Raw genomic sequence first — 27,771 nt, 5'->3', positions numbered from 1 at the left:
GCAACACTAGCTGCAGTAACCCATGGGGAGGGGGGTGGGGTGCCCCCACCCAGGCAGGGGCAGAGCTGGCAACACTAGCTGCAGTAACCCATGGGGAGGGGGGTGGGGTGCCCCCACTGAGGTAGTGGCAGTGCCCCCACTGAGGTAGTGGCAGAGCTGGCAACACTAGCTGCAGTAACCCATGGGGAAGGGGTCACACTCAGACATCCAGAGAGGGGCATATTATTGTGGCCCTGGTGGCACAAAATCAAAGGTCTGACTGCATGGAGATGCTTGGGAATATGGTCACTACGGGGGACCATGTTGTGGGTGTTTCAGGGGAAGGGGGTATATCTGACCTCCATCATCTAGGACGTGACAATGGTTAATATATCAATGATGTCGCTCTTGCTGATTCTCTGATCCACCTCTACACAGACGACACCATTTTGTATACATCTGGCCCTTCTTTGGACACTGTGCTAACAAACCTCCAGACGACCTTCAATGCCATACAACATTCCTTCCGTGGCCTCCAACTGCTTTTAAATGCTAGTAACACTAAACGCATGCTCTTCAACCGATTGCTGCCCGCACCTGCCCGCACGACAAGCATCACTACTCTGGACGGTTCTGACTTGGAATATGTGGACAACTATAAATACCTGGTTAGACTGTAAACTCTCCTTCCAGACACACATTAAGCATCTCTAATCCAAAATTAAATCTAGAATCGGCTTCCTTTTTCGCAACAAAGCCTCCTTCACTCATGTTGCCAAACATACCCTCGTAAAACTGACTATCCTACCGATCCTTGACTTCGACGATGTCATTTACAAAATAGCCCCCAACACTCTACTCAGCAAACTGGATGCAGTCTATCACAGTGCCATCTGTTTTATCACCAAAGCCCCATATACTACCCACCACTGCGAACTGTACGCTCTCGTTGGCTGGCCCTCGCTTCATATTCGTCGCCAAACCCACTGGCTCCAGGCCATCTATGAGTCTTTGCTTGGTAAAGCCACGCCTTATCTCAGCTTACTGGTCACCATAGCAACACCCACCCGTAGCACGCGCTCCAGCAGGTATATCTCACTGGTCATCCCCAAAGCCAATTCTTACTTTGGCCGCCTTTCCTTGCAGTTCTCTGCTGCCAATGACTGGAACGAATTGCAAAAATCTCTGAAGCTGGAGACTTATATCTCCCTCTCTAACTTTAAGCATCAGCTGTCTGAGCAGCTTACCGATCACTGTACCTGTACACAGCCAATCTGTAAATTGCACACCCGACTACCCCATCCCCATATTATTACTTACCCTCTTGCTCTTTTGCACCCCAGTATCTCTAAATAAATCAAATCTTATTGGTCACATACACATGGTTAGCAGATGTTAATGGTCACATACACATGGTTAGCAGATGTTATTGGTCACATACACATGGTTAGCAGATGTTACTGGTCACATACACATGGTTAGCAGATGTTACTGGTCACATACACATGGTTAGCAGATGTTACTGGTCACATACACATGGTTAGCAGATGTTAATGCGAGTGTAGCGCAATGCTTGTGCTTCTAGTTCCGACCATGCAGTAATATCTAACAAGTAATCTAACCTAAGAATTTCACAACTACTACCTTATACACACAAGTGTCAAAGAATGAATAAGAATATGTACATATTTGCATATCATATTTGCACATTGTACATACTTGCACATCATCATCTGCACATCTATCACTCCAGTAATAATGCTAAATTGTAATTATTATCGCCTCTAAGGGCTATTTATTACTTACCTCCCTACTCTTCTACATTTGCACACACTGTACATAGATTTTTCTATTTTTATTTTATTTTGTATTATTGACTGTATGTTTGTTTATGTGTAACCCTGTGTTGTTGTTTGTGTCGCACTGCTTGGCTTTATCTTGACCAGGTCGCAGTTGTAAATGAGAAACTTGTTTTCAACTGGCCTACCTGGTTAAATAAAGGTGAAAAGAAAATCTCCCCATTTCTGCCCCTTTTTTTTGCTCAGTTTTGCAGGCCTTCTCATACAGCTGCAACTGTATATGCATTCGTAAATCAAGACCTTTCTGGGCTCTGGGATGGTGCAAATGTTGAGAATCTGAGTCTATGGTTGTTGTGGGGGAAAATGGTTGTGTGTGTGTGTCCCACAATTGTTGAGAGGGTGTAAACGATGTTAGGGACAATATAGGATGATTCACAATAATTGTTTGCTAATATAATAATTGCTTGCCTTAATGTAATTTTGGTAATGGTGAGAGTGTCAAGCTCGTCGTATGGTGCAGCGTGGTGAGCGTACATTCTTCCTTTATTTGCAAATGTCCCCAACAAAACAATAATACAACAAAAACGAACGTGAAGCTCCGTAAGGCTATACTTGCACAAACGAAGACACCTACCCACAACTACCAAAAGGAAAAAAGGCTGCCTAAGTATGATTCCCAATCAGAGACAATGATAGACAGCTGTCCCTAATTGAGAACCATACCCGGCCAAAACATCGAAACAAACAGAATGCCCACCCCAAATCACACCCTGACCAAATAGAGAAATAAAACGTCTCTCTAAGGTCAAGGCGTGACAGAGGTAAAAATTATTTGCATAAATTGCTGACATTACTACAAATATTAATAGCTAATTATGGAAAATTAGAAACAGGATAAAAAAAATATATACAGTGGGGCAAAAAAGTATTTAGTCAGCCACCAATTGTGCAAGTTCTCCCACTTAAAAAGATGAGAGAGGCCTGTAATTTTCATCATAGGTACACTTCAACTATGACAGACAAAATGAGAAAAAAAATCCAGAAAATCACATTGTAGGATTTTTAATGAATTTATTAGCAAATTATGGTGGAAAATAAGTATTTGGTCACCTACAAACAAGCAATATTTCTGGCTCTCACAGACCTGTAACTTCTTCTTTAAGAGGCTCCTCTGTCCTCCACTCGTTACCTGTATTAATGGCACCTGTGAGCAAGGAGGCCTACAAACCTGACTCAGTTACACCAGCTCTGTCAGGAGGAATTGGCCAAAATTCACCCAACTTATTTTGGGAAGCTTGTGGAAGGCGACCCGAAATGTTTGACCCAAGTTAAACAATTTAAAGGCAATGCTACCAAATATTAATTGAGTGTATGTGAACTTCTGACCCACTGGGAATGTGATGAAAGAAATAAAAGCTGAAATAAATCGTTCTCTCTACTACTATTCTGACATTTCACATTCTTAAAAAAAAGTGGTGATCCTAAGACAGGGAATTTTTACTAGGATTAAGTGTCAGGAATTGTGAAAAACGTATGTATTTGGCTAAGGTGTATGTAAACTTTCGACGTCAACTATATACACTGCTCAAAAAAATAAAGGGAACACTTAAACAACACAATGCAACTCCAAGTCAATCACACTTCTGTGAAATCAAACTGTCCACTTAGGAAGCAACACTGATTGACAATAAATTTCACATGCTGTTGTGCAAATGGAATAGACAACAGGTGGAAATTATAGGCAATTAGCAAGACACCCCCAATAAAGGAGTGGTTCTGCAGGTGGTGACCACAGACCACTTCTCAGTTCCTATGCTTCCTGGCTGATGTTTTGGTCACTTTTGAATGCTGGCGGTGCTTTCACTCTAGTGGTAGCATGAGACGGAGTCTACAACCCACACAAGTGGCTCAGGTAGTGCAGCTCATCCAGGATTGCACATCAATGCGAGCGGTGGCAAGAAGGTTTGCTGTGTCTGTCAGCATAGTGTCCAGAGCATGAAGGCGCTACCAGGAGACAGGCCAGTACATCAGGAGACGTGGAGGAGGCCGTAGGAGGGCAACAACCCAGCAGCAGGACCGCTACCTCCGCCTTTGAGCAGGAGGAGCACTGCCAGAGCCCTGCAAAATGACCTCCAGCAGGCCACAAATGTGCATGTGTCTGCTCAAACGGTCAGAAACAGACTCCATGAGGGTGGTATGAGGGCCCAACGTCCACAGGTGGGGGTTGTGCTTACAGCCCAACACCGTGCAGGACGTTTGGCATTTGCCAGAGAACACCAAGATTGGCAAATTCGCCACTGGCGCCCTGTGCTCTTCACAGATGAAAGCAGGTTCACACTGAGCACGTGACAGACGTGACAGAGTCTGGAGACGCCGTGGAGAACCTTCTGCTGCCTGCAACATCCTCCAGCATGACCGGTTTGGTGGTGGGTCAGTCATGGTGTGGGGTGGCATTTCTTTGGGGGGGCCGCACAGCCCCCAGAGGTAGCCTGACTGCCATTAGGTACCGAGATGAGATCCTCAGACCCCTTGTGAGACCATATGCTGGTGCGGTTGGCCCTGGGTTCCTCCTAATGCAAGACAATGCTAGACCTCATGTGGCTGGAGTGTGTCAGCAGTTCCTGCAAGAGGAAGGCATTGATGCTATGGACTGGCCCGCCCGTTCCCCAGACCTGAATCCAATTGAGCACATCTGGGACATCATGTCTCGCTCCATCCACCAACGCCACGTTGCACCACAGACTGTCCAGGAGTTGGCGGATGCTTTAGTCCAGGTCTAAGGAAATCATGAAGTCATGGATATAGCAATGCAAATATTATGGTACAGCTATATAGACACTCAATCATCATGTTACTTGTGGTATGTTTACAAACATATTTTGATAAATAGAATTGAATCTTGTCTCATTACGGTAAGTGGTGAAATAAGTATAGCCAGTTATTATCTGCTAGGCCATTACAATTATAAGAAAAGACGATCAGTATTTACCTGGCTAAAAGAGAAGGAATATAATATCTATTGTTTACAGGAAACTCATTCAACAATTTTAGATTAAGTTTTGTAGAAAAAGGACTGGGGGGGTGAAATATATTTCTCCCATGGGAAAAGAAATTCAAAAGGGTTGATGATATTAATTAACAGTAATTTTGATGTGTGCAAATTGTCCAAACATATCATCATGGTAGATGGATTATTTTAAATATGTTATTGGACAATAAACACATATGGCTTATTAATATGGCTCAAATATCAGCAGTGAGTATCAGCAGTGAGTAACCTGGAAAGAGGTGGCCATTTCAAACGGCCTCGTACTCAATTCTTGCTCGTACAATATGCATATTATTATTACAATTGGATAGAAAACACTGTCTAGTTTCTAAAACAGGTTTAATTATTTCTCTAAGTGAAACATAACTCTTTTTACAGCCCATTTTCTATCCGGAAGTGAAATTTCCAAGAAGCTATGTCTCTCTTCAAGATACTCTCTATAAAAGGCCTTGGCACTTAGGACTGTAGAAACACGTCACACGCCTTCCCCTGGGTGTCATGCGGAAGTGAGAGAAGAAATGACTTGATTATCTCTGTCAGGGACTGAAAACAACATCTTGGAGTGAGAAGTGCGCACTTTATTTTTTTTTCTGGGCGCGAAGTAGGAACTGGACTGCGCTCCTGGAAAACCCTCGTTATAGGTGAATATGACCTCCGGCTTCGATTTTATTTGATACATGTCACAATATCATCCTAAAGTATGTTTTTTCAATATACTTTAATTATATTATTGAAATTTATTCTGGACTTTAGACGTGATGCGACGCAAGAATTTTGTCAAGACGGAGAGGTTAGCACGGCATGGCCAGTGTGCCATGCTAATTCAAGAGGGACATCGTTCGTTCTGGGTCCAAATGAAGACGGTTCTGAACAAAGGACCCTTTGGAGAACATTCTGATGGAAAATCAACAAAGATAAGGACCCAATTTGAGATGCTTTTTCATATATCTGTCGAACTGTGCTATCGCTAGCGTTTGACTAGAATCAATGCTGCTGTGTGTTAGCTATTGTAGTAAGCTAATATAACGATATATTGTGTTTTCGCTGTAAAACACTTCAGAAATCGGAAATATTGTCTGTATTCACAAGATCTTTCTCTTTCATTAGCTATCCACCATATATTTTTCTGAAATGTTTTCTGATGTGTAATTAGTAGTTGACGTTGGTGTCTGTATTTTCTCTGGCTACTCCCGTGCGATTTCTGACTGTAGCTATGATGGTAGCAGTAATGTAAAACTGATTTATAGCTAAAATATGCAATTTTTTTGAACAAAACATAGATTTATTGTGTAACATGTTATAGGACTGTCATCTGAGGTAGTTTTTTCTAGGTTATTTAGGTTGGTTTTAGGTTAGTTAGGTTGGCTTGTGCATGCTACTTCATCCTACTTGTGCTGTGAAAAATGTCTGTCCTCTTTTTTATTTGGTGGTGAGCTAACATAAATATATGTGGTGTTTTCTCTGTAAAACATTTAAAAAATCGGACATGTTGGCTGGATTGACAAGATGTTTATCTTTCAAATGCTGTATTGGACTTGTTAATGTGTGAAAGTTAAATATTTTAAAAAAATAGATTTTGAATTTCGCGCCCTGCACTTGAGCTGGATGTTGTCAGAGGTGTACCGATATCGGGCTTGCAGCCCTAACAGTTAACCTGTACGGTCCAAATAATGATGATCCAAGCTTCTTTGAAAATTTATATAAGAATTTATCAACTCTACAAGCAACACTAGACTCTATTATTATGGTGGGATATTTTAATACGGGTTTAAATACCTCTATGGACCGTAAAGGAAATCACACTACAAACTATCACCCACAGGCACTTAAGGAAATCATGAAGTCATGGATATATTGGAATTAGTGATATATGTAGGCTTAAATACCCTGACCTAGTGAGATATACATGGCGGAGGCTTAATCAAGCTAGTCATCTTGATTACTTTCTTATGTCATTCTCTCTGACACCAAAAGTTTAAAAAGTGTTGCTAGGGGACAGAATGCGGTCGGATCATCACATAATTGGCAAATACAGAATTTCCACATGAGCGAGCATATTGGAAATGTAATCAGCCTACTGGATGTTGTTTAGAACTAGGATAGAAGAATTGATAACTGATTTTTTCAGACATAACAGGTACAGCAGATACACTTATTGTATGGGACACTTTTAAATGTGCGTTTAGAGGCCATGCAATTCACTACTCATCTATAAAACAAAAGCAATTTAGATCAAAATAGTCCATATTAAAGGAGGCACAGAAGAGGCACAGAATAATTTAGAGAAAAACAAAAATAAATGGAAGAACTTATTCAAGAAAGATCCAGTGTAATATATTATAAAAAATAAATCAATTTGGATGGAATATGGGGAAAAATGCCTCATTCTTTTTCAATCTTCAATATAGAAATGTTACCAAAAAAAATGTATTGAAACTTGTTACAAATGATGGAGTCACATGATTCACCGAATGATATTTTGAAAGAGGAAGTACTTTAATAATATGTTTTCGTTTCAGTCTCCTCCATCTCCACTAACCGAAGCTAATTGTATGGATTTTATTCCAATTAATAATGTAAAATTAACATATGTACAGAAAGACTCATGTGAAGGCCAAATTACAGCGGAGGAACTTCTTGATGCAATTAAAGCCTTTAAGTCTGGGAAAACTCCAGGGCTGGATGGCATACCAGTGGAAGTATACAAAACTCTTTTTGATATAATCAGAGGACCATTATTAGCATGTTTTAACCACTCCTATATAAACGGTAGATTATCGGACATGCAACAAGGTCTGATTTCATTATTACTGAACCAGGATCCAAGAAGTGTGTGTGTGTGTGTGTGTGTGTGTGTGTGTGTGTGTGTGTGTGTGTGTGTGTGTGTGTGTGTGTGTGTGTGTGTGTGTGTGTGTGTGTGTGTGTGTGTGTGTGTGTGTGTGTGTGTGTGTGTGTGTGTGTGTGTGTGTGTGTGTGTGTGTGTGTATAATATGAACTCAGCAAAAAAAGAAACGTCCTCACTGTCAACTGCGTATATTTTCAGCAAACTTAACGTGTAAATATTTGTATGAACATAAGATACAACAACTTAAACAAACTGAACATGTTCCACAGACATGTGACTAACAAAAATGGAATCATGTGTCCCTGAACAAAGGCGGGGTCAAAATCAAAAGTAACAGTCAGTATCTGGTGTGGCCGCCAGCTACATTAAGTACTGCAGTGCATCTCCTCCTTATGGACTGCACCAGATTTGCCAGTTCTTGCTGTGAGATGTTACCCCACTCTTCCACCAAGGCACCTGCAAGTTCCTGGACATTTCTGGGGGGAAATGGCCCTAGACCTCACCCTCCGACCCAACAGGTCCCAGACGTGCTCAATGGGATTGAAATCCGGGCTCTTCGCTGGCCATGGCAGAACACTGACATTCCTGTCTTGCAGGAAATCACACACAGAACGAGCAGTATGGCTGGTGGCATTGTCATGCAGGAGGGTCATGTCAGGATGAGCCTGCAGGAAGGGTACCACATGAGGGAGGAGGATGTCTTCCCTGTAACGCACAGCGTTGAGATTGCCTGCAATGACTTGGCGCTCCGGTACGGCTTGATATGCAGTAGCAGAGAGAACAGTCTATGACTACGGTGGCCTTCCTCTGACACCGCCTGGTATAGAGGTCCTGGATAGCAGAAATCTTGCCCCCAGTGATGTACTGGGCCGTTCGCACTACCCTCTGTAGTGCCTTGTGGTTGGAGGCCAAGCAGTTGCCATACCAGGCAGTGATGCAACCAGTCAGGATGCTATTGATGGTGCAGCTGTAAAACCTTTTGACGATCTGAGGACCCATGCCAAATCTTTTCAGTCTCCTGAGGTCCCATTCTTTTAGGTTTTGTCGTGCCCACTTCACGACTGTCTTGGTGTGCTTGGACCATGTTAGTTTGTTGGTGATATGGACGCCAAGGAACTTGAAGCTCTCAACCTGCTCCACTGCAGCCCCGTCGATAAGAATGGGGGAGTGCTCGGTCCTCTTTTTCCTGTAGTCCACAATCATCTCCTTTGTCTTGATCACGTTGAGGGAGAGGTTGTTGTCCTTGCACCACACGGCCAGGTCTCTGACCTCCTCCCTATAGGCTGTCTCATTGTTGTCGGGGGTGATCAGGCCTACCACTGTTGTGTCATCGGCAAATTTAATGATGGTATTGGAGTCATGCCTGGTCATGCAGTCATGAGTGAACAGGGAGTACAGGAGGGGGCTGAGCACGCACCCTCGAGGGGCCCCTGTGATGAGGATCAGCATGGAATATGTGTTATTATTACCTACCCTTACCACCTGGGGGCGGACCGTCAGGAAGTCCAGGATCCAGTTGCAGAGGGAGGTGTTTAGTCCCAGGGTCCTTAGCTTATTAATGAGCTTTGACGGCACTATGGTGTTGAACGCTGAGCTGTAGTCAATGAATAGCATTCTCACATAGGTGTTCCTTTTGTCCAGGTGGGAAAGGGCAGTGTGGAGTGCAATAGAGATTGCATCATCTGTGGATCTGTTGGGGTGGTATGCAAATTGGAGTGGGTCTATGGTTTCTGGGATCATGGTGTTGTGAGCCATGACCAGCCTTTCAAAGCACTTCATGGATACAGATGTGAGTTCTACGGGTCGGAAGTCATTTATGCAGGTTACCTTAGTGTTCTTGGGCACAGGCACTATGGTGGTCTGCTTAAAACATGTTGGTATTACAGACTCGGACAGGGAGAGTTTGAACATGTCAGTGAAGACACTTTCCAGTTGGTCAGCGCATGCTCGCAGTATATGTCCTGGTAATCCGTATATCCCTGCGGCCTTGTGAATGTTGACCTGTCTAAAGGTCTTACTCACATCGGCTGCGGAGAGCATGATCACACAATCTTCCAGTAGAGCTGGTGCCTCGAAGCGAGCATAGAAGTAGTTTAGCTCGTCTTGTAGGCTCGTGTCACAGGGCAGCTCTCGGCTGTGCGTCCCTTTGTAGTCTGTAATGGTTTGCATGCCCTGCCACATCCGACGAACGTCAGAGCTGGTGTATTAGTGCGACTCAATTTTGGTCCTTTATTGACGCTTTGCCTGTTTGATGGTTCGTCGGAGGGCATAGCAGGATTTCTTATAAGCTCCCAGGTTAGAGTCCCACTCCTTGAAAGCGGCAGCTCTAGCCTTTAGTTCAGTGCGAATGCTGCCTGTAATCCATGGCTTCTGGTTGGGGTATGTACGTACGGTCACTGTGGGGACGACGTCATCAATGATAGATGTGACATACTCCTCAATGCCATTGGAAGAATCCCGGAACATATTCCAGTTAATTATTTTATCACTGTGCTAGCAAAACAGTCCTGTAGCTTCGCATCTGCTTCATCTGACCACTTTTTTATTGATCTAGTCACTGATGCTTCCTGCTTTAATTTTTGCTTGTAAATAGGAATCAGGAGGATGGAATTATGGTCAAATGTGTCAAATGGAGAGAGAGAGCTTTGTATTTGTCTCTGTGTGTGGAATACAGGTGGTCCAGAGTTGTATTTTCCCTCTGGTGGCACATTTAACATGCTGATAGAAATTTGGTAAAACAAATAAAAGTTTCCCTGCATTAAAGTCCCCGGCTACTAGGAGCACCGCCTCTGGGTGACCATTTTCTTGTTTGCTTATGGCAGACTACAGCTCATTCAATGCTATCTTAGTGCCAACCTCTGACTGAGGTGGTATGTAAAACAGCTACGAAGAATACAGATGAACTCTCTCGGTAAGTAGTGTGGTCTACAGCTTATCATAACATACTCTACCTCAGGCGAGCAATAGCTCAAGACTTCCTTTGATATAGTGCACCAGCTGTTATTTACATAAATACATAGTCCGCCGCACCTTGTCTTACTAGCCTCCGCTGTCTATCCTGCCGGTACATCGTTTAACTTCTTATGGCTGCAGCCCGGCGTCGGTACACTTATGACAACAGCCACTTCAAGTGCAGGGCGCGAAATTCAAAATATATATTTTTTAAATATTTAACTTTCACACATTAACAAGTCCAATACAGCATATGAAAGGTACACATCTTGTGAATCCAGCCAACATGTCCGATTTTTAAAATGTTTTACAGGGAAGACACAATATGTAAATCTATTAGCTAACCACGTTAGCAAAAGACACCACTTTTTTTACTCCACCAGTTTTTTACTCCATCAGTAGCTATCACAAATTCGACCAAATAAAGATATAAATAGCCACTAACCAAGAAACAACTTCATCAGATGACAGTCTGATAACATATTTATTGTATAGCATATGTTTTGTTAGAAAAATGTGCATATTTCAGGTATAAATCATAGTTTACATTGCAGCTACAAACAGAAATTGCACCGAAAGCAGCCATAATAATTACAGGCACCAACGTCAAATACCTAATTACTCATCATAAAACATTTCTGAAAAATACATAGTGTACAGCAAATGAAAGACAGGCATCTTGTGATTCCAGCCAATATTTCCGATTTATTAAGTGTTTTACAGCGGAAAAAAAATGTAGCGTTATATTAGCTTAGCACAATAGCCAGAAACACTTGGGCGCCGACGACTACGACAGATATATGAAATAGCATCATAAAATGTTTCTTACTTTTGCTGATCTTCCATCAGAATGTTGGACAAGGTGTCCTTTGTCCAGAACAGTCGTTGTTTGGATTTAGAACGGCAACTTTCCCTCTTCATTTAGCAAGCGCGCTAGCCTAGTGGCACAAAGCTCTCCATGTCAACAAACGGAAGAGAACGGAACACGGCAAAACTCCCGAAAAAATTTCAATAATCTGATGAAACTATATTGAAAAAACATACTTTACGATGATATGGTGACATGTATCAAATAAAATCAAAGCCGGAGATAATAGTCGCCTATAACGGCAGCTAAACAAAAGGCAATCCCACTGTCCACCTCGCGCTCTTCAGAGTACCGAAAATGGGGGACACGTCATTCCAAGATGATGTATTCCATCTCAGACCAAGATAATCACCTCATTTCTTCTCTCACAGCCTCTTGACACCCAGGGGAAGGTGTATGAGGTGCATGTATACTAATAGGTCTCGTGCCCATTTATAGGCAGGAAGAAGAACAGAGCATCGATTTCAGACTTTCCACTTCCTGGTCAGGAAATGTGCTGCAGAATGAGTTCTGTTTCACTCAGAGAAATAATTCAAACGGTTTTAGAAACTAGATAGTGTTTTCTATCCAATAGTAATAATAATATGCATATTGTACGAGCAAGAATTGAGTACGAGGCCGTTTGAAATGGGCACCTTTTATCTGGCTACTCAATACTGCCCCTTGCAGCCCAAACAGGTTAACCAGCCAGCTGTATGTTGATATTGTCTTCGTTCAGCCACGACTCCGTGAAGCATAAGATGTTAGTTTTTAATGTCCCATTGGTAGTTTAATCTTCCACGTCGTCGATTTTATTGTCCAAAGATTGCACGTTTGCTAGCAGAATTGACGGAAGTGGGGATTTATTCGATCGCCTCCTACTCCTCAGAAGGCAGCCCGCTCTCTGGCCCCTCCTTCTCCGCCTCCTCTTCACGCAGATTACTGGGGTAGGGGCCTGTTCCCGAGGGAGCCGTATATGTAACGGCTCTCGTCAGAATGAGTGGACCAAAGCGCAGCGTGGAAAATGTTCATGATTTTATTGATCAAAGAAACACTCGAACAAAGTAACAAAATGAAAGCGAACAGTTCTGTCAGGTAAACAGATACTAAACAGAAAATAACTACCCACAAAACACAGGTGGGAAAAAGGCTGCCTAAGTATGATTCGCAATCAGAGACAACGATAGACAGCTGCCTCTGATTGGGAACCACACTCGGCCAAAAACAAAGAAATAGAAAACATAGAATGCCCACCCAAATCACACCCTGACCTAACCAAATAGAGAAATAAAAAGGCTCTCTAAGGTCAGGGCGTGACAGTACCCCCCAAAGGTGCGGACTCCGGCCGCAAAACCTGACTCTATAGGGGAGGGTCCGGGTGGGTATCTATCCTCGGTGGCGGCTCTGGTTCGGGACGTAGCTCCCGCTCCGCACGCTGATCCCTCCGCTTCCGTGGAACCGGATTGTCGCCCGAGACTCCGGACCATGAATCGTTGCCGGAGGAACTGGACCGTGGATCATCGCCGGAGGCTCCGGACTGCCGACCGCCGCCGGAGGCTCCGGACTGCCGACCGCCACTGGAGGCTCCGGACTTCACACATTTCTGCTGTCAACTTCTGCTAAGGCAGCAGCAGCTACTTTTACTGGGGTGCATTAAGTTATATACAATAAAAAAGATTACATTACATTTCATAACACTTTCTGTATGAACCCATGAACTGTAACACATTACAATCTTTGAAATTGTTGCATGTAGAGGCTTCTCTGCCTGATGCCAAGCATGGAAGATGTTAATTTATTAACTATTCACCATAGAATGATGATAACATGTGTTTGCTCCAAAGCATGCAGTGGAGAGGAACATTGAATATTGCAGTTGACATTCTGTTGTGCATTACGTTTTACACATTCATCCAAAAAGATGGCGGTGCAGATGGAAACATAACAGTGGGAACTCCATAAACCATTTCATATTCGAATGACGCATGCTAATATTTCTATAGCAAAGTTGTCGCTCTCTCTCCTTCTTTCTCTCGCCCTCCCTCTTTCTCGCTCTCTCTCTCTAGCTCCCTGCCTCCCACTCACACTCTCCCTCCACCTCTGTCTCTCCCTCATCCTTTTGCTCTCACTCTCTGATAACATCATGGCGCAGTGGACTGGAGTAGAGTAGCCCTGAGGAGGTCATGTGACGTTGTCTCAGACTGATGCAGCACGTGTCACCACTCTGGGCGTCAGGCAGCCGTTTCCCGGGCAACAGAACAGAGTGTGGAACCCCACGGCCTCTTTTCACTTCCCATCAGCGTCTGTTCAGTGTGTGTACTGAGAGTCAATGGCATTACAGAGCAAGGTAGAACAGAGCACTGAGTTCTCTCTCTCTCCGCTATGTCTCACTAGCAGGAGGAAATGTGATTATTTACCCAGCAGGTCTTGCAGCTCAGAGCCAAATTGTGTTGTGTCCTCCGGTTAATCAGCGTACTTTAATACCTAAAATAGATTCCCTGTCATTTCATATGAAACTCAGGGATGGTTTTATATTTGAGAGGGATCTGAAAAACAACAGGGACACAGAGCTGGTACATGATGGCTGCATCTTGCATCTTGCCATCTTTATGTAATACATGTATCACTAGCCACTTTAAACAATGCCACTTTTATATGTTTACATACCCTACATTACTCATCTCATATGTATATACTGTACTCGATACCATCTACTGCATCTTGCCATCTTTATGTAATACATGTATCACTAGTCACTTTAAACTATGCCACTTTATGTTTACATACCCTACATTACTCATCTCATATGTATATACTGTACTCTATACCATCTACTGCATCTTGCCTATGCCGTTCGGTACCATCACTCATTCATATATCTTTATGTACATATTCTTCATCCCTTTACACTTGTGTGTATAAGGTAGTTGTTGTGGAATTGTTAGGTTAGATTACTTGTTGGTTATTACTGCATTGTCGGAACTAGAAGCACAAGCATTTCGCTACTCTCGCATTAACATCTGCTAACCATGTGTATGTGACCAATAACATCTGCTAACCATGTGTATGTGACCAATAACATCTGTTAACCATGTGTATGTGACCAATAACATCTGCTAACCATGTGTATGTGACCATTAACATCTGCTAACCATGTGTATGTGACCAATAACATATGCTAACCATGTGTATGTGACCAATAACATATGATAACCATGTGTATGTGACCAATAACATATGCTAACCATGTGTATGTGACCATTAACATCTGATTTGATGTGACATATCACCCGTGTTTCACTGTGTAGCTTAATGTGACATCAAATCAAATCAAATCAAATTGTATTTGTCACATACACATGGTTAGCAGATGTTAATGCGAGTGTAGCGAAATGCTTGTGCTTCTAGTTCCGACAATGCAGTAATAACCAACGAGTAATCTAACCTAACAATTCCACAACTACTACCTTATACACACAAGTGTAAAGGGATAAAGAATATGTACATAAAGATATATGAATGAGTGATGGTACAGAACGGCATAGGCAAGATGCAGTAGATGGTATAGAGTACAGTATATACATATGAGATGAGTAATGTAGGGTATGTAAACATAAAGTGGCATAGTTTAAAGTGGCTAGTGATACATGTATTACATAAAGATGGCAAGATGCAGTAGATGATATAGAGTACAGTCTATACATATATACATATGAGATGAGTAATGTAGGGTATGTAAACATTATATTAAGTGGCATTGTTTAAAGTAGCTAGTGATACATTTTTACATAATTTCCATCAATTCCCATTATTGAAGTGGCTGGAGTTGAGTCAGTATGTTGGCAGCAGCCACTCAATGTTAGTGGTGGCTGTTTAACAGTCTGATGGCCTTGAGATAGAAGCTGTTTTTCAGTCTCTCCGTCCCTGCTTTGATGCACCTGTACTGACCTTGCCTTCTGGATGATAACGGGGTGAACAGGCAGTGGCTCGGGTGGTTGTTGTCCTTGATGATCTTTATGGCCTTCCTGTGACATCGGGTGCTGTAGGTGTCCTGGAGGGCAGGTAGTTTGCCCCCGGTGATGCGTTGTGCAGACCTCACTACCCTCTGGAGAGCCTTACGGTTGTGGGCGGAGCAGTTGCCGTACCAGGCGGTGATACAGCCCGACAGGATGCTCTCGATTGTGCATCTGTAGAAGTTTGTGAGTGCTTTTGGTGACAAGCCGAATTTCTTCAGCCTCCTGACGTTGAAGAGGCGCTGCTGCGCCTTCTTCACAACGCTGTCTGTGTGGGTGGACCAATTCAGTTTGTCCGTGATGTGTACACCGAGGAACTTAAAACTTTCCACCTTCTCCACTACTGTCCTGTCGATGTGGATAGGGGGGTGCTCCCTCTGCTGTTTCCTGAAGTCCACAATCATCTCCTTTGTTTTGTTGACGTTGAGTGTGAGGTTATTTTCCTGACACCACACTCCGAGGGCCCTCACCTCCTCCCTGTAGGCCGTCTCGTCGTTGTTGGTAATCAAGCCTACCACTGTAGTGTCGTCCGCAAACTTGATGATTGAGTTGGAGGCGTGCATGGCCACGCAGTCGTGGGTGAACAGGGAGTACAGGAGAGGGCTCAGAACGCACCCTTGTGGGGCCCCAGTGTTGAGGATCAGCGGGGTGGAGATGTTGTTACCTACCCTCACCACCTGGGGGCGGCCCGTCAGGAAGTCCAGGACCCAGTTGCACAGGGCGGGGTCGAGACCCAGGGTCTCGAGCTTGATGACGAGTTTGGAGGGTACTATGGTGTTAAATGCTGAGCTGTAGTCGATGAACAGCATTCTCACATAGGTATTCCTCTTGTCCAGATGGGTTAGGGCAGTGTGCAGTGTGGTTGCGATTGCGTCGTCTGTGGACCTATTGGGTCGGTAAGCAAATTGAAGTGGGTCTAGGGTGTCAGGTAGGGTGGAGGTGATATGGTCCTTGACTAGTCTCTCAAAGCACTTCATGATGACGGAAGTGAGTGCTACGGGGCGGTAGTCGTTTAGCTCAGTTACCTTAGCTTTCTTGGGAACAGGAACAATGGTGGCCCTCTTGAAGCATGTGGGAACAGCAGACTGGGATAAGGATTGATTGAATATGTCCTTAAACACACCAGCCAGCTGGTCTGCGCATGCTCTGCGGACGCGGCTGGGAATGCCGTCTGGGCCTGCAGCCTTGCGAGGGTTAACACGTTTAAATGTTTTACTCACCTCGGCTGCAGTGAAGGAGAGCCCGCAGGTTTTGGTAGCGGGCCATGTCAGTGGCACTGTATTGTCCTCAAAGCGAGCAAAAAAGTTATTTAGTCTGTCTGGGAGCAAGACATCCTGGTCCGCGACGGGGCTGGTTTTCTTTTTGTAATCCGTGATTGACTGTAGACCCTGCCACATACCTCTTGTGTCTGAGCTGTTGAATTGCGACTCTACTTTGTCTCTATACTGGGACTTAGCTTGTTTGATTGCCTTGTGGAGGGAATAGCTACACTGTTAGTATTCGGTCATGTTTCCGGTCACCTTGCCCTGGTTAAAAGCAGTGGTTCGCGCTTTCAGTTTCACGCGAATGCTGCCATCAATCCACGGTTTCTGGTTTGGGAATGTTTTAATCGTTGCTGTGGGTACATCACCACCGATGCACTTTCTAATGAACTCGCTCACCGAATCAGCGTATTCGTCAATGTTGTTGTTGGACGCAATGCGGAACATATCCCAATCCACGTGATCGAAGCAGTCTTGAAGCGTGAAATCAGATTGGTCGGACCAGCGTTGAACAGACCTGAGCGCGGGAGCTTGCTGTTTTAGTTTCTGTTTGTAGGCTGGAAGCAACAAAATGGAGTCGTGGTCAGCTTTTCCGAAAGGAGGGCGGGGGAGGGCCTTATATGCGTCGCGGAAGTTAGTATAACAATGATCCAAGGTTTTACCAGCCCTGGTAGCACAATCGATATGCTGATAGAATTTAAGGAGTTTTGTTTTCAGATTAGCCTTGTTAAAATCCCCAGCTACGATGAATGCAGCCTCAGGGTGTGTGGTTTCCAGTTTACAAAGAGTCAGATAAAGTTCGTTCAGGGCCATCGATGTGTCTGCTTGGGGGGGAATATATACGGCTGTGATTATAATCGAAGAGAATTCCCTTGGTAGATAATGCGGTCGACATTTGATTGTTAGGAATTCTAAATCAGGTGTCTACTTCCGGCGCCGACCGAGATGGCCGCCTCGCTTCGCGTTCCTAGGAAAATATGCAGTATTTTGTTTTTTTATGTGTTATTCCTTACATTGGTACCCCAGGTAATCTTAGGTTTCATTACATACAGTCGGGAGGAACTACTGAATATAAGAGCAACCTCAACTCACCATCGTTACAACCAGGAATATGACTCTCCCGAAGCGGATCCTGTGTTTTGCCTTCCACCCAATAGAATGGATCTGATCCCAGCCGGCGACCCTAAACAACGACGCCGTAAAAGGGGCAAACGTAGCGGTCTCCTGGTCAGGCTTCGGAGACGGGCACATCGCGCTCCACTCCCTAGCATACTACTCGCCAATGTCCAGTCTCTTGACAATAAGGTTGATGAAATCCGAGCACGGGTAACATTCCAGAGAGACATCAGAGATTGTAACGTTCTTTGCTTCACGGAAACATGGCTCACTCGAGAGACGCTAACGGAGTCGGTGCAGCCAGCTGGTTTCTTCACGCATCGCGTCGACAGAAACAAACATCTTTCTGGTAAGAAGAGGGGCGGGGGTGTATGCCTTATGATTAACGAGACGTGGTGTGATCATAACAACATACAGGAACTCAAGTAATTCTGTTCACTGTGTAACATAATGTGACATATCACCCGTGTTTCACTGTGTAACATAATGTGACATATCACCCGTGTTTCACTGTGTAACATAATGTGACATATCACCCGTGTTTCACTGTGTAACATAATGTGACATATCACCCGTGTTTCACTGTGTAACATAATGTGACATATCACCCGTGTTTCACTGTGTAGCTTAATGTGACATCACTGTTTCACTGTGTAACATTTGGTGACATATCACCCGTGTTTCACTGTGTAGCTTAATGTGACTTCACTGTGTAACATAATGTGACATATCACCCGTGTTTCACTGTGTAACATATTGTGACATATCACCCGTGTTTCACTGTGTAACATAATGTGACATATCACCCGTGTTTCACTGTGTAACATAATGTGACATATCACCCGTGTTTCACTGTGTAACATAATGTGACATATCACCCGTGTTTCACTGTGTAGCTTAATGTGACATCACTGTTTCACTGTGTAACATAATGTGACATATCACCCGTGTTTCACTGTGTAACATAATGTGACATCACTGTTTCACTGTGTAACATAATGTGACATATCACCCGTGTTTCACGGTGTAACATAATGTGACATATCACCCGTGTTTCACTGTGTAGCTTAATGTGACATCACTGTTTCACGGTGTAACATAATGTGACATATCACCCTTGTTTCACTGTGTAACATAATGTGACATATCATCCGTGTTTCACTGTGTAACATAATGTGACATATCACCCGTGTTTCACTGTGTAGCTTAATGTGACATCACTGTTTCACTGTGTAACATAATGTGACATATCACCCGTGTTTCACTGTGTAGCTTAATGTGACATCACTGTTTCACTGTGTAACATAATGTGACATATCACCCGTGTTTCACTGTGTAACATAATGTGACATATCACCCGTGTTTCACTGTGTAGCTTAATGTGACATCACTGTTTCACTGTGTAACATAATGTGACATATCACCCGTGTTTCACTGTGTAACATAATGTGACATATCACCCGTGTTTCACTGTGTAGCTTAATGTGACATCACTGTTTCACTGTGTAACATAATGTGACATATCACCCGTGTTTCACTGTGTAACATAATGTGACATCACTGTTTCACTGTGTAACATAATGTGACATATCACCCGTGTTTCACTGTGTAGCTTAATGTGACATCACTGTTTCACTGTGTAACATAATGTGACATATCACCCGTGTTTCACTGTGTAACATATTGTGACATCACTGTTTCACTGTGTAACATAATGTGACATATCACCCGTGTTTCACTGTGTAACATAATGTGACATATCACCCGTGTTTCACTGTGTAACATAATGTGACATATCACCCGTGTTTCACTGTGTAGCTTAATGTGACATCACTGTTTCACTGTGTAACATAATGTGACATATCACCCGTGTTTCACTGTGTAACATAATGTGACATATCACCCGTGTTTCACTGTGTAACATAATGTGACATATCACCCGTGTTTCACTGTGTAGCTTAATGTGACATCACTGTGTAACATAATGTGACATATCACCCGTGTTTCACTGTGTAACATAATGTGACATATCACCCGTGTTTCACTGTGTAGCTTAATGTGACATATCACCCGTGTTTCACTGTGTAGCTTAATGTGACATATCACCCGTGTTTCACTGTGTAACATAATGTGACATATAACCCGTGTTTCACTGTGTAGCTTAATGTGACATATCACCCGTGTTTCACTGTGTAGCTTAATGTGACATCACTGTGTAACATAATGTGACATATCACCCGTGTTTCACTGTGTAACATAATGTGACATCACTGTGTAACATAATGTGACATATCACCCGTGTTTCACTGTGTAACATAATGTGACATGACTGTGTTCCACTTTGTAACATGACGTGAATCAGATGATGGATTAAACGATTACCTGAATGCAATGGGAAGGCCTTCGTTATGAAAAATCATAAACACAAAAACGACAGGCTGCATGACATCAGCAGCCTGGTGGTACAAAATAGCATAACTGGTGTATTTTAACACCAATAAATCTGTTTTAAAAATGTATTTAATGTCAATCTAGCAAACCAGGCAATTAAAAGCAACATTCTAAACAAAGTGCTGATTCGTTTCTAGCTTGTTAGCTAGCTAGCTAATGCTAAATTAGCTGGCTAGGTAGTTCAAATAATGACCATATCATATACAGTTGAAGTCGGAAGTTTACATACACTTAGGTTGGAGTCATTAAAACTTGTTTTTCAATCACTCCACGGATCCTCTGTATAACAGGACATCTCTCTATCCTCTTTATAACACAACATAATATGTCTCTATCCTCTTTATAACTACAGAGGGTAGTGCGTACGGCCCAGTACATCACTAGGGCTAAGCTGCCTGCCATCCAGGACCTCTACACCAGGCGGTGTCAGAAGAAGGCCCTAAAAATTGTCAAAGACCCCAGCCACCCCAGTCATAGACTGTTCTCTCTACTACCGCATGGCAAGCGGTACCGGAGCGCCAAGTCTAGGACAAAAAGGCTTCTCAAAAGTTTTTACCCCCAAGCCATAAGACTCCTGAACAGGTAATACATTGGCTACCCGGACTATTTGCATTGTGTGCCCCCCCCAACCCCTCTTTGGACGCTGCTGCTACTCTCTGTTTATCATATATGCATAGTCACTTTAACTATACATTCCTGTACATACTACCTCAATTGGGCCGACCAACCTGTGCTCCCGCACATTGGCTAACCGGGCTATCTGCATTGTTTTATAATATAACATATCTCTATCCTCTTCATAATATAACACATCTCTTTATCCTTTATATAAAATAACATGTCTCTATCCTCTTTATAACAATACAGAATATATATCTATCCTCTTTATAACATAGCATCTCTCTGTCCTCTTTATAACATCTCTCTGTCCTCTTTATAACACAGCATCTCTCTGTCCTCTTTATAACACAGCATCTCTCTGTCCTCTTTATAACATCTCTCTGTCCTCTTTATAACACAGCATCTCTCTGTCCTCTTTATAACACAGCATCTCTCTGCCTCTTTATAACACAGCATCTCTCTGTCCTCTTAATAACACAGCATCTCTCTGTCCTCTTAATAACACAGCATCTCTCTGTCCTCTTTATAACATAGCATCTCTCTGTCCTCTTTATAACATCTCTCTATCCTCTTTATAACATCTCTCTGTCCTCTTTATAACACAGCATCTCTCTGTCCTCTTTATAACACAGCATCTCTCTGTCCTCTTTATAACACAGCATCTCTCTGTCCTCTTCATAACACAGCATCTCTCTGTCCTCTTTATAACACAGCATCTCTCTGTCCTCTTTATAACATAGCATCTCTCTGTCCTCTTTATAACACAGCATCTCTCTGTCCTCTTTATAACATCTCTCTGTCCTCTTTATAACACAGCATCTCTCTGTCCTCTTTATAACACAGCATCTCTCTGTCCTCTTTATAACACAGCATCTCTCTGTCCTCTTCATAACACAGCATCTCTCTGTCCTCTTTATAACACAGCATCTCTCTGTCCTCTTTATAACACAGCATCTCTCTGTCCTCTTTATAACATCTCTCTGTCCTCTTTATAACATAGCATCTCTCTGTCCTCTTTATAACACAGCATCTCTCTGTCCTCTTTATAACACAGCATCTCTCTGTCCTCTTTATAACATAGCATCTCTCTGTCCTCTTTATAACACAGCATCTCTCTGTCCTCTTAATAACACAGCATCTCTCTGTCCTCTTTATAACATCTCTCTGTCCTCTTTATAACATCTCTCTATCCTCTTTATAACACAGCATCTCTCTATCATCTTCATAACATCTCTCTGTCCTCTTTATAACATGTCACTATCCTCTCTATAACATGTCTCTGTCCTTAACATCTCTCTGAGCCCAGAGCTAGCAGGGTACTGTTGATTCCCGGGGAATAGAGTGGTAGCTGTGTGTTGAAGTAGTAGAACCATCTGACTATCAAGCTTCAAACACTGATTTCAACATGGGAAAAGGGAAAAGGAAATAGGATGTATGCATGTAATAGAATATCATTGTCAATGCTCAGTGCTCAGTGCTCACACACCTCAGAAGCATCTTGTGCAGTCATATTTTACTGTTGTCTAACCTAATCCTAAATCAATCCAAGCTGATCCCGCAGCTCACCAGTGAGACCTGACATTACATTTACATTTCAGACATTTAGCAGACACTCTAATTCAGAGCAACTTACATTAAGACAGTTATAACAACAAACCCAACTCCAACATCAATCTGAGGGTGTATTCTGATCCATAATGTTATCCCTAAGCCCTGTGCAGGTTCCTACTGCCCTATTGGAATCCACCCTGACTGTTCTCGTATAGCCAACAGGATACTGATTTGTTGAGTCATGCCATCCAGGTGTCCACTCACCACACAATCTGCTGCTCGTCGATGACCAGCAGTATCTTAAATCTCATGGAGACAGGACCAGGCCCGGGTGCTGGGTTCTGATCCACCAAGCCAGCTGACACTGCTGTCTGTTTTACCACGTTAGTGATGGAACTCAGGGAGGTCAGGGAGCTGAAGAACCCAGAGCCTGAAGAGGGGGCCGGGGCTGGGGCAGGCTGGGGCCCACACTCTGGAGCTGGGGGGTCAGCGTTGGGGGCTGGTGCTGGAACTTGTCCTGGGGATGTGGCTGTGACTCCTGGGGTGGCTGTAGAGGGGGGAGGCGGTGGAGGGTCAGATCTCTGGAGGTCTGTCATGTAGCCGTTAGGAAGATTAGCTATAAAGCTGCTGTCAGACAACCGGCGACGCAGGAAATTCATGGTAGCGGTTAAGAGAGAGCTGACAGAGGGATTTGAGAGAGAGAGCTAGTCGGCTGGAGAGAGCTTTGCAAGTGGAGTGGAGAGCTATCGGATGGTCGGATGGAGAAAGCTGTACTATCGGAGTGGAGAGCTATGGATGAGGGTTGTTGCTGCTAGTGGATCCTGGAGAGCTGGATGAGGCTCCTGCACGGCGTGGTGGTGTAGCAGAGGCTCTAGTCCAGTCTTCTAGCTCTCCACACCACAGAGAAGAGATGCTTGTTTCCCCCTCCGAGCTTCACCAGCTTCTCCTATGGAATGTTGTGGTGTGTTTATGTGTGTGCAGGGTGTGTATGTGGTGATGTTATCCCCCGATAAGGTACTGGTGGTGTCTAGGCTACTCTGCCTGTCCCCATCAGCGACAGAAAGCTGAATGCCTGCAAGAGATGATTTCACTCTGCCTCTCGTCCTCTTTCTGCTTCTCTCTCGCTCTCTCTGTAGCTCTGCTCTCTCCTCCTCTGCCTCTCTCTCTCTCTGCCTCTCTCTCTGCCTCTCCTCCACCTCTCTCATGCACCTCTCGCTCTCTCCTCCACCACCTAAATCGCTCTCTCTTTCTCAATCTCTCTCCTCCACCTCTTTCTCATCCACCACCTCTCTCTCTCAATCTCTCCTCCTTTTCTCTCTCTCTGCTGCTCTATCTCTCCTCCTCCTTTCTCTTGTATGTATGGTGGTTGGTTGGTTGTCACCCTCCCCCTCTCTCAATTGCATTCAATTCTATCTCTCTCCCCCCTCTATCTCTCTTCCTCTCTGTAGTATGTATGGTGGTTGGCTCTCCCCCTCCCCCTCCCCCTCTCTCTCAATTCGTTTCAATTCTCCTTCTCTCTCAATCTCTCTCCTTACCCCCCCCTCTCTCTCTCTGCCGCTCTATCTCTATTCCTCTCCATAATATGTATTCTTGTTTGCTGTCCCCCTCCCCCTCTCCCTCATCATAGCTATGTGACGCAGCTCTGTGTACTGCAGCCTCTGAAGTGTTAGGGTTACAGGGAGGGAAGCTTGGTGTAGAGTAGTGTAGCTTCTGAAAGGGTTTCCAGTCAATGTGAATGTGTATAGAGAGGGAAGTGCAGTGTTACTTACGCACCGAGACTCCACTCTACTCTGCTGTGACGGCTTCCCTCTCTGTCTCTCTCCCTATTCCTCCCCCTCTTCTTCTTTTATTCTCATACTAAACATGAAAGCCATTGGAAACAGTGGTAGGCTGAATTTAATTTTTTGGGTGATGGTTTGTCCTCGGGGTTTTGCCTGCCATATCAGTTCTGTTATACTCACAGACATTAGTTTAACAGTTTTAGAGTGTTTTCTATCCAAATCGACCAATTATATGCATATCCTAGCTTCTGGGCCTGAGTAACAGGCAGTTTACTTTGGGAATGCTTTTCATCCGGACATCAAAATACTGCCCCCTAGCCCAAAGAGGTTAAGGGTTAGGGGTTGGTGTAGGGCTAGGGGTTAGGGGGTTGGTGATAGGGTTAGGTTTTTGTTTTTGTTTAAGGAATCCACAAGGTCGATCTGATACCTTCAAGCTAATTCAGAGACCGGGGGTAGGGTTGCACTTTGCTTGCAGAATGGGGGAGTTAGGTTTAGCGGTTGGAGTTAGGGTTAGGGGGGGGTTAGGTTGGGGACAAATTCTTAATATCGAATAGGGTTAGATTTTTGTTTGTTAGGGTTATAGGGTTAGGGGTAGGGTTGAGGGTTGGGGTTAGGGTTTAGAGTTAGGGTTGGGGTTAGGGGGGTTAAGGGTTAGGGTTTAGGGTTGGGTTTAGGGGTTAGGGGTTAGGGTTTAGAGTTAGGGTTAGGGGGGTTACGGGTTAGGGTTTAGGGTTGGGGTTAGAGGGTTAGGGTTAGGTTTCTAGTTTTGAGTCGGATGATCTACTTCCATCTCTGACACGTGGAAGCCGAAGAGGGGGAAAGGAAATGGGTGCACTACACAGCATTGACGCGCGGGCCAGGGGGGATCCCCCTGGGCGCACCGGCCAAAGTTGTAGACCCCATGGTTGCCCACTTGTAGAAATGCCCTAGGGTACGTTGGTTGGGCTTAAAACAGTCCGTCCGTAGCGTTAAGGAATGGTTAAGGTTAGGGTTGAGGTTAGGGTTAGAATGGTTAAGGTTAGGGTTAGGGTTAGAATGGTTAGGGTTGGGGTTAGAGATGGGTAAGGGTTGGATTGGTTAAGGTTAGGGTTAGGTAGGTCTTTCCAGGTCTGTTTGTCAACGGATGTTAAAAGCATAGTTCAACCTAGGAGTTACTCCCAACCGGATCCTTCTTTTTATCTCCATGTTGTCTATGTATTTACTCCATGTCCGTCTGTCTGTAGTCCTGGATGTTTTTAATCATGAGTCAAATTAGGAGTTATTCCCTTCCAGGATCCTAACTCTGAATTAACCCATGTCTAGTCAAATCCAGCTGGTCTGTTTTTTGGTAAACTCGATGTAGGATCAGGCAAAAGCCCTCGAGTTGCGTACCTTATGCAGGTCCGGCCCACAGTAGGTTGTGTCCCTGTCGAATGATTAGTCAAATAGTGTCCAGGTACGCTTAGTTTGCAATTATTGCACTTTGGCATTGAAATCCGAGCACCCCACATCGGTCTCGAACTCCGATCTCCTGAGTGAAAGTCTAGCGCTCTACACACTGCGCCAAGCACACTCATGTGAGTATAGCGGCAACGAGGTGGCCTTAACCTTCAGACCTTGTTTAGGGGGGTAAAATCAGAGCACCCCACATGGGTCTCGAACTCCGATCTCCTGACAAAGTCTTTCGCTCTACACACTGGGCCCATCACAGTCATGGGAGTATCGCGGCAACGAGGTGGCCTTAACCTTTCAATTTCCCTCCAGTCCAATTAACAATGCCACGCCTGTATCCACACCTGGTTATAATTAGGACCCACGATTAGGGTTCGGTTTCTTGGTAGAAACAAACATACACGCAGGAAGGCAGGAGAGAGAAGCTATGAACAGCAAACAACGACATGACTGTGGACTTTGTACCAAGACGCATATCGCGCGGCTCGACAAACATTTTAAGACTGTCCATGGACTTAAGAATAAGACTTTAGCATGGAAGCACGCTGTGCAATCTAGCCGGGTTTCGACTGAGATAGAGCAGCCCTACTCAAGCCAGTGTATGCAGCCTAACAACGGCATTGAACAGCGGCTGGAGCCCGGTGACGACTCGGTTTATGCAGTCTGTTGAAAGTGAGTGGTCTCCGGAGCAGCATCTGAGTGGCGAGAGTGAGCAGTCGGCGGTGCAGTCAACCAGTCATATCGGTGGTGAACAACGCCCGGAACCGAGGGAGCAAGCCTGCGTCGTGTCGACATCCACCGAGATCGATAGTGATGAAGGCGCCGGTGTGTCGCCAATGATTCAAGGTTGGAATACTGTAATTTTTAATGACTAAGCAACCTTTACTAATGGTATCCACCCTTCGGTTAAACGCATTGACAATAGTCGCACCAGTCTGTATGTCCGAGGGCAAACTCGATGAAGGACTGTGTTTTCTGGACAACTACATGCGTGTGTATGAGTGGTATGGGAAAGTTGAAGGCCGTGGTTTGGCACCATCAATGTTAAAAATGTACCGATCCGATGTTCGAAGTTTCCTGAAATATCTTATTGAGTTCCGGCCGCAAAATCTGCAAGCTAAAGTCAGTATGATTCGAAAAATGTTACTATGCTTTGCAAAGATGGACAGGAGATCTAGGCAGAGTCAGGCAACGCACAAGGCACAATTTCGCAGACGCTGCAGGGACGAGGTGCTCAGCGCTGCGGATTTAAACCGATTTGTTGAGTTAAGTAATCGATCTATTCCTGATGTTCTCAGTAGGCTGGAAGTCCGAGCCACCTCCTCTGACAGACGTAGGTTTGCGGCTCTCATGTCCAGCCGGTTGGCCATATTTAATGGCACTCGACGATCCCCAGTCACCATGTTCAGTGAGAGTGATTTTACTGAAGTAACCTTGGAAAGTGGGGGTTATCAGATGTGCGTTGCAAGCCACAAAACTAACTCCAGCTTCGGGGAGTGCAGAATTGTTCTATCTGAGGAGGAATACACTTGGCTTCAACGATTCCATGAGATCAGGCCTCATCTGAGTGGAATTACCTCAAATACAACACACTTCTTTTTTACATCCTGCGGGAAACCATACTTTAATCTCTGTGAATTTGTGGGTAAGATATTTGCAGAGTTCGGCATTGGAAGTAAAGTGACATTTGGTACAATTCGACGAAGCATTGCTACATTAACCTCTAACGCCTCACAAACCCGGATCCGGGAGCCCCCCCCATCAAAAAAGCTGACTAGCATAGCCTAGCCTAAAGCCACAGGGATATCATATAATAAAATGTTCATGAAATCACAAGTCCAAGACACCAAATGAAAGATACACATCTTGTGAATCAAGCCATCATTTCTGATTTTTAAAATGTTTTACAGGGAAGACACAATATGTAAATCTATTAGCTAACCACGTTAGCAAAAGACACCACTTCTTTACTCCACCATTTTTTTACTCCATCAGTAGCTATCACAAATTCGACCAAATAAAGATATAAATAGCCACTAACCAAGACACAACCTCATCAGATGACAGTCTGATA

At 44.1% G+C, this 27,771-nt stretch overlaps 1 protein-coding gene across 1 annotated transcript in view; it reads right to left on the bottom strand.

The window, feature by feature from the left end:
* LOC120020198 (synapsin-2-like) overlaps positions 1-23,144 on the bottom strand; it is a 194,910-nt gene extending 171,766 nt beyond the window's left edge. Inside the window, exon 1 of the mRNA XM_038963705.1 lies at positions 22,750-23,144. Coding sequence (XP_038819633.1) covers positions 22,750-23,144 — 395 coding nt within the window. The remainder of the gene's footprint in view (positions 1-22,749) is intronic.
* Positions 23,145-27,771: the final 4,627 nt, after the last annotated feature.

Source organism: Salvelinus namaycush, chromosome 2 (assembly GCF_016432855.1).
Source record: "Salvelinus namaycush isolate Seneca chromosome 2, SaNama_1.0, whole genome shotgun sequence".
Taxonomy (NCBI): Eukaryota; Metazoa; Chordata; class Actinopteri; order Salmoniformes; family Salmonidae; genus Salvelinus; species Salvelinus namaycush.
Note: the sequence above shows the minus strand (reverse complement) of the source record. Positions and strands in the feature narration are given on the sequence as shown.